General features: G+C 41.1%; 1 protein-coding gene across 1 annotated transcript; it reads left to right on the forward strand.

The window, feature by feature from the left end:
- Positions 1-260: 260 nt before the first annotated feature.
- LOC143416596 (uncharacterized) lies at positions 261-8507 on the forward strand. The gene is made up of 2 exons (XM_076882014.1): positions 261-512; positions 4219-8507. Exon 2 carries the CDS (start codon positions 4269-4271, stop codon positions 6411-6413), a length of 2145 nt encoding a protein of 714 aa, XP_076738129.1. The 5' UTR covers positions 261-512; positions 4219-4268; the 3' UTR covers positions 6414-8507.
- The last annotated feature ends 259 nt before the right edge of the window (positions 8508-8766 follow it).

Here is an 8766-nt window from a genome sequence, read left to right on the forward strand (position 1 = left end):
GTCTAAAGAAAACCCCAAATGTTCCCTCTTGCACTCCGGTTTGCCCGTGAAAGCTTGGACCAGCTCTCTGAGGTTGCACCATGAATTACGAATATTCTGTTTATTCAACAGCAGCACTGCAGCTAATTGGTCTGATACAATAGGGGAGGAGGGATAAGATAAGGTCGGTGGGGTGCAGAAAAATCTTATGAATGAAATCCAGTCTATTGACGTCAATGGGGACCTTGACGCAAGGATCACGTGTGTGCGGAAGGAGGGGGTAGAAGACAGCCGCAGCCTCTGTCCGTAGTCCTGAAAATACACGAATTAGGTTCTGACTCCTGTGATAGGAGCACACGAAGAGTCCGAAACCCTGCGACATACAACAATAACAGTAACAAGGATTAACAGCACGTTACAACACGGCACGCGTCACGACGAGCACGGAGTGGATGACTGCAGGACTTCAGCAGCTGTGTGACGTGACGAGGAGGGAAAGCAGGAATTCCCCCGCCGCACACACTGAACTGCAAGTAAGCGGCAACTTATTTTGCATTAAAGCATTTAACCTTGTGCTCTCCGAAAGAAGTACTGTTGCTCATTAATATAAGCGTTCTTAGAAATACTCATAAATGTTTGAAATATTGCAACAAAATTATGATGTCACGCTACAGCTTTGTAGTCAAAGCAAAGCGAGGCGCAGGAAATGTGCAAAATATATAGAAAATGCAGAAAAAGGTGGTAATGCCTGCTGTGTGATGGGTTGGAGGAGGTTTAGTAGATGAATCGGAAGTATTTATGTTCGTCCCAAACTGTGGCACATTTAATTGATTTTATTGAATAAAAATCAATTAGGCCCCAGTCAATATTTTGCGGACACGCAGGCGGTTCGTAAGTCAGGCGTCACGTTGAAGTGGATTTGTGCACTGATGGCAGCTTAAAGTATTGTTATTTGATGTGGTCAAAATTCATTGTTTATAATCAACCGTGTCTGCTCCTACAACCCCTCCTACTTCTCATCTTCAGCCACATCATCTCAATCATCGTCATTTCCAGCAATCATATCCTAGACTGAAACAACTGCACTGTAAAATAAGTAGACTGAAGCTGTAACCGCGGGGACATTCGCATTAAAAACCACAGAGACAACGGCAACCTTTTGTCTCTGCATAACACTGACGTCCATGTTAGTCTGAGATAATGTTGTTTACATGTGAAGTGCGAGTTGCGGGGAGGTTACTGTCGAACAGAGTCTGAGGTGGCTGTATGCTCATGTTTATTTGCTTTTCTGGGAACTGTGACCTGCTGCAACAGTGCAAACAACAGAGTCATCTCGTTGTGCCAAACAATGATTACATTTAAACGGTTAAAAATAACTTGTTGACCTGAAACCTATCAAAAATAGGCCAATCATATCTCAGCATCACCGTTCGATAAAATTACTTGAAGTAACCAAAAAGGAAGGGCTTGATGACAAAATGGGTACAATTACACAGAGTGATGAAGACACTTCAAAAGCCTCTTCATAAATCCTGCTCAGTACAGTCTACTCACGAATATAAGTACATGTATTAGACATTAAACAACAACAACAACACACGAGAACATGTGAAATCCCTTTTTTGGCACAGCCCAGCCTCCACCGCAGGATATGCTGTTCCTGTATCTCCGAAGTGTGTTTACTGCAACTAAAAACAAAAGGATTTTAGCAACTATTTACTAATATACTGATAGAACTGTTGGGTGATTTAACAAACAAAAAGGTTTGTGGTAATTAGCTGAGAACGAAATGACATTAAACTTGAATTGTTTTGCTTTAATAGGGATAAAAAAATCTCACCGTACAACTGGTTGTTTAGGTATTCTTAGAAAATACATTTGAGTTTGCTGTTCCTGCGCATTTTTACAGTGTTTAACTGCTGCATGTGGCACATGGCGATGCAGGCAGGCGGTGGCTTCTGAAAACAAGAGCAGCTTTTTCTGATGGTGTAAACGACTCGGTGTGATAAACGTCTTACCCGTTCCAAAGACGGCATGGCAGTGAATGCGCACCGGTTTGGTTGTTGCGGATTTCAAGATATTTCACTTGTTGCACTCTGGGTTCAACATTGCAGCACCAAGCAGAGCAGCGCGTCAGCAGCAGCGACATTGAGAGATGATTTATTTGATCATGTTTTACGTTTTTTCACTATTTTTCTGCTTCTGCTATCGCTCGCTGCTCTATTTCGGCCCACTTGTCAACCAATCAACATTCAGCAGTCACATATCATCCGCTTCCAGCGACGCGCAGTTAGGATCTTCGAGGACTGCAGGTAGCGCGTCTTGCGTGCGTGAAAACCCACGCCTCCTCTGCCCGGTTTAGTTAACTATAACTACCTTGGTTAGTTACTCCTACACTAGATTCAGGTACACACGCATGCGCGCGCGCGAAAACGCAGAAAGTGAAAATCAACTGTGCTCTTAGTGTTGCACGGAAACATTGCTCTAGTGCTAGAGCACAGCGTCACGTCCCTCAGTCCTCACTGCGCGAGCTTCTGTTTTCTGTTTGTTTTGTGTTCTGTCTCCACTTTCCTATTTCCCTGTGTGTGTGTGTGTGTGTGTGTGTGTGTGTGTGTGTGTGTGTGTGTGTGCGCGCGCGTGTGCGTGTGCGCGCGCGCATCAGTCAATGTCTGTCAGGACCTCGTCTGGGCTGCTTCACGCAGGATTTGTGTGTTATTCATGTGTTATTGTATTTCAAATTATAGCGTCACATAATTTCACGTTCACACTTTCCCTCATTCACAGAATTTCTGTGCCACACTACAAATTTTGGTATCGATCCAATACAAAGCAAATACAGGGCCAGTATTGCTGAAGTTACTCAGCAGCTAATTGGGGGAGAATAGTTTGCCATGACTTATGAGATGATTTCTCAATTTGCAAATTCTGAACACATTTTAATCACCACTGTGATTGTTACTTTCCACAATAATTAGCTGACACAACAAAACACACCTTTCAGCTTTTCATGTTTTCAAACTTGGTTTTTGGAGACTTGGAATTAAAAAAATTCTGAATCTAAAGCACAGAAAGTTTGCACGTTTTTCAGAGTGCGTGTTTGAGGTTTAGTTTTTCCAAAGAAATGATTAACACAGTTCAGCGGGCCACATACTGAACTTGAAGGATAAAAGCAAAGTATTGATCCAATCGTGCTAGTATCGATCTGGTATCGATGCTATCGATATTTGGATCAATCCGCCCAACTCTACAATTCGGTTGGATGCGGGTGGAGAAAGGTTTTTACCTTCAGGAGATGTGCAGTCCTCCAAGATCCTTACTGCTTGTCACTGGAGCTGGACTTCTGAAGAAGGTTGATTGTTAGCAAGTGGGCCAGAAGAGAGCAGGGAACAATATCAGAGTTCACCAGAACAGGAGAATTTAAAAAAACTTCAAAGAGCAAAATGTAAATCATGAAAAGTGCAGACAATGGACACTTTCATTGTTTTAACTCTCAGGTTCACTTCAGGTCCCTGTGTGTTATAACTTATGTTACAACTCTTTTTTGTGAACAACTCTAGGAGTAGGGATGGGACTCGAGATGTTCAGTTCCTTGGATTCGTCAAATTTGCTCACCTATCAGTTCCACGTGCACTTACCAGTGCCTTCATTTAAAGGAAATGGCCCTACAGTTCCTCCTGGCTGACTTAACAAAACAAACAACAAAACAAAACAATAAAAGAAGTATAAACCTACAAATAAAATAACCCAAAAATATATGTAAATCAACAACAACCCCTAGCAAACTTCAAAGTAATAAAAAAAGAATAAATAGCTCCAACAAGAATTGATAATTGATAAGTGATATTGACAATGGAATCTGCATCACTCAGCTCTCATCAGTTTCCATCCCTACGTGTCAGCTCCCAAAACTTTTGGTGACATCTAATAAAAGTAACAGATTTAATGAGATTAATTTCAAATTCATAAAATGAAACGGGACAAAAGGTTTACTAAAGTGTAAACACAGTATGCATTTTTTAGAATATCTTTTCATGGGAGCAATATGTGTGATAGGAGTGGAATGGCTAGTCAAGCACCAGGAGAAGAAACGGTCATGGTTACACTAAAAGTTGTGATTAACTGCAGATAGAAAACAAGCTTTAGCCGTCATATGTGGTACTCACTCATTCACTCATCAAACCCACATATACATCCTTGCATTCTCAGTGAAGATTTGATTCTGTTTCTTCTCTTTTCCAGGGATTTCTGATCTCCTTCACCGCTCACAGAAAGTCCTGTTCTGGCTAGCCATGACTAGATACCATAATCCCTCAAGTGCTTTAATACGGCTGCTTCTTCTGACAGCAGCATACTTTCTCCATCTGTCCACCTCCAATCCTCTCAGCACCCTTGACAAGCCATACCAACATATGTCAGGGCTGACTGTGTCTGGATATAGGAATATAGGTGGTGAAGAAAGCCAGCCAATGCAGAGACAAGAGGAAGCAGAGCATGAAGAAGAGCTTTTTAAAAATGTTGATCCCAAAAAACTAGCAGCAGTTTTACTAGAGGCACTGAATAATTCAAAAGCAGAGCAAATGAGCGAAGGAGAGGGGCGTGATGGAATGGAAGAAGAGATGACGGCAGAGAAAGAGGAATATAAAAACAAAGATTCATACAGAAAATTGAGAACGATTGAGGGAGCAGACCGAGACAGAGACGGACGACAAGAGTTAGAGCTGCTAATGGCGACACAGGGGAAGGAGCAGGAAACGGGGGAAGAGGAAGAGAGGAAGAAAGCACAAAAAGAAGAGGAGCTGACCGAGAGGGTGACCAGTCGTACTACAAGCCACACAGTCGAAATAGCAAGAGAGAAGCCTCCCACTGGCTCAGATGGAAGAGGCGATAATGGAGAGAGTACTGGTTCCCAGCAGGGATCAACCAGCCCTGATCAAGCCAGTAGTGAGGAGGAGGAACAGCTCAGCCCTGAGGAGCTAAAAAGTCTTGAGATGATGATGAAGGAATTCCCTGCTTTGAATGTGCCCATTAAGAGGGAAGGAGACTCTGAGCAAAGTCACAGAGAAAGCAGAGACTACAGCTACAACGACATCATGCCCATAAATAAAGGCAGTGACCTTGCTATCACTAAGAAAAAGCTTAAATGGCAAGAAGAGACGCAGAAAGCTCTCAGCTTCCCAAAGTTCAGAGGAGATAATTTTATGGATGAATTTGATGACAGTAATCATAACTCAGCAGACCTCCAGGCTCCAAGAGAACAGACGATGGAAGATGATGATCCAGACGAGGAGGAAGAAGATGAGGAGGTGTTGAGTCCAGAGGAAGAGGAGGCTCAGGCCAAAGGTGAGCAGGAGGAGATGAGGAGACAGGCAGCTGAGGCACAAAGAGCCAAGATGGAGGAGGAGATGCTAGCTGATATTGCCTCAGACATGCTGCTGCGGTACATGGTCAAACAGAATAACGGGAACAAGCAGTACAGCTCTTCTCTCTCCAGCGCTGCAGAGGATAAAAGGTCTGATGAAGAACAGGAAGTCACAGAGGAAGACGATATTGATCCTCAGACCATTGACAAGCTTATAGAGATCTCCAGCAAGCTCCACCTCCCTGCTGATGATGTGGTGGACATCATCAGTGACGTGGAGAAGAAGAAGAAGAAAGACTTGTCGCCTGACGTGATATCAGGTTGGCGACGACCTTTATCCCCCATATCTTCACCATTTTCATCGGAATCACAGATTTCAAGCAATCAAAATGACATTCCCGCCTCTAACCAACCATTTCCAGCAGCTCATTTCCTCAAAACTTGGTTGCAGAAGAAAAATCCAACAAGATCAGAGGATCTCTGGAACAAACCTGCAAAACCTCAGCTTGGCAATCAAAATATCTGGGCCCAGCCTCCTGTGCCGATCAAACAGGACCTCTGGCTCACGTCCCCTAAAGCTGCTTGGACTAGATATCCTCACTATCCCCTTTTCCCCCACACTTATCCTTCCTACTACCAGAAGAAGCCCTACAAAGGCTACCCCATCTATGTTCCTCCTGCACCCAGACTTAAACCCTATTACTTGATCCTTAAGCCCGCTCTCACTCTCAACAACTTCCTCACTCATTCAGTGGATGATGTTTATGCTTTTTCTCCCAAAAGGCGATACAACAGCTGGGTCCAACCTAAGCTGAGAAAACCCCCTACAGGCCAACAGCAGAAGTCTTACTACACCAGATACCCTCTCTCTTTGTACCCTTGGACATTTCAGCCAGCGTCCAACCCCAAACTACATCCACTTCCCAGAATCCATTCTCAGCAGAAGCAGCTGTATTACTCAGCCCCAGCGCCTGCAGATTATTATGTGGCTGGAAAGCAGCCAGACAGTAACTATGATGATCTGGAGAAATACATACAGCAGATATCCATGAAGAAGCCATACATGATGGACTGAGTACAGACATGAGAAGAAGGACGAGAAGAAGAAGAGCCACAAGCAGAAAAGAGTGTATTTATTTATGTTAAAGTATTTAGGTGGTTTTTCATATGTAATAAGTTTCCTGTAATCATTTTGATTGGTTATGATTGAGACAAGGACACCACAGAAGACTTTTCCCCAGAGGTGGTCTGGATAAAACGGATGAAAGATGTACAACTGCACTCATTTCCTTTGCTATCCTTTAACTTTTCTTGACAACATTCTCTATATGGACATTTTAAAATGCCAACAAAGGAGGATGTTTAAATATGCTGTTACCTGTACCGAAGGCCTTTTTCAGAATCAGTCAGATGAATTTGAAAACATTTATTCCCATGTTGGCTCTACTGTCAGGAATGATAGTTTTGGCATTAAAATTTGAAAATTATCAAATTAAAATAGTTTCCTCAAAATTATGCCTGGCCAAAAGATACCAAAAGTCCCCCCTCAGTGGAAGGAAATAGCCCCCAAAGGCAGGGTGTCCATACATTCTTTCACTATCACCTCTTAGAAATCAAAAGCCACTCCCTATAATTATCTTTTAAATGACCACATGTTTATGTAAATGTATCAGTTTTTTATTGTTCATATAAAAGGATAAATTTTTGATGGAAAGCACGTTTCTGTGAATGTATACTCACACATATCCACCAAAGCTCTTTATAATAAAACATAATGCATCAAAAAGCCAGACTACCACCAATATAATAGCTTGGATGACTCATTCTTTTGCATAACTTCAACAACCTTGTTGCTACGGTGATAACAAATTCAGCCAAACCCTGGCTAGAAAACAGTCCAGTGTTTTACACGTCCTGCTATTGGAGGAGGATGTAATGGTGGAGCCATACTGATCTTTTCATGGAGATATTTAAAAGCAAAAGAATAATTCTACATTTTCAGTCACTCTCAACAGATTCCTTAGAAGCAGCAGTTTGCATTTAATACATTACTTTTCTAAGCAAGATGGCCTTTGTAGTTTTTTAGTAAATGTTACAAGTTTCTATTTTACAAGAAGTGTTGTTGGCACTAAGTGCTCTGAAATCCCAGTTTCACACATTTTTTTTAAACTTTTATTTTATTCGTTCTTTTTTTAATTTGTCATTTTTAAATTCAGTTTTAATTCGGCTTATTTTTCCCATTATCCAAATGTTGATTATAGGAAAACTCTCCTGTAATGGTGGTTCAGTGTTTAGTAACATCCCTTCACCTCATATCAAGAAGGCTCTAGTTTCAAATCTCCTAATTAGCGAGAATCCCACAATGAAAAACATACATGATACATGTACTGGTTCTAAATTTGCCAAAGTACGAATGCAAGGCAGGTCAAATGCAGATCAAATGTGTAAGTGTAGGGAATAAAGCAATGCAAGAACAGAGTAAAATGGTAAGGTTTGGTGTGAAGCACTTTGTGTGGTCAGTCAGACTAAAGTGCATAATGCAAATGTTCTCACCATCTTAACAGTTTGCTCATGTTTATGTTTGCTCCACATTTCCAAACATTTTTCAATGACAATGACACAAAAAGAAACTTTGTACAGCCTGATTTTCGTTTTCACATGGATACTAATAATAATTCATCAATAAAAACTTTCTTTTGCTACTTTTTCTATTTTTCCAATCGAAAAGAGGTTTTCCACTTTGGCTTGTTGGTGTTCATCTTTGTCATCATCAAGGTATCAGCGCAGCATCTTGGCATTGAAAGTGTCATAGAAAAAAGTAACCATGAGCTACGAGTAACAAAAAGAATGAACTGAACTTTTGTCATTTTTAATGATTTGTTGCTTTTTTTATGCTTTTCTTTTTGGCTTATTAATAAAGAAAGGGGCTGAGACACAGTAGAGGGTACAATGTCTGCACGTTTATGTATACTTGCATCTGAAAAACAACTTTTTTTAAAGACATTTATGCATCAATGAAAAAAGTATAAAAAAATCTTAAAGATGAATGAAACAAAAACGTCAGTGTACCTACTACTAACTGTTTGCGTCATGTATGCAATGAGTGTTACCAACGCTCTTTCTAGATGTAACTCATTGTAACCGCTGTAATAAATATGTGTTTGCTGGATGTAAATGTCCATGTCAATTACTATTTTACTACACATAAAGAAATAAAGAAAAATATTTTTATTAAAAAAAATGTTTCATTTTGGACACAAAGAGACTGTGAGAGAGAGACAGCAACAGCAAAGTCGTCATCTCATCGAACCTGGACACTTTGGTCGGCAACATGTGTGACTTTGGTGACCAAAGTAAAGCTGAACACTTCTGATGGTGAGCTTGCAGTTGTCACATCACGACAGTGAATATCAGTATAGGCTTTTCCC

The sequence above is a fragment of the Maylandia zebra genome, linkage group LG3, assembly GCF_041146795.1.
Source record: "Maylandia zebra isolate NMK-2024a linkage group LG3, Mzebra_GT3a, whole genome shotgun sequence".
Lineage (NCBI taxonomy): Eukaryota > Metazoa > Chordata > Actinopteri > Cichliformes > Cichlidae > Maylandia > Maylandia zebra.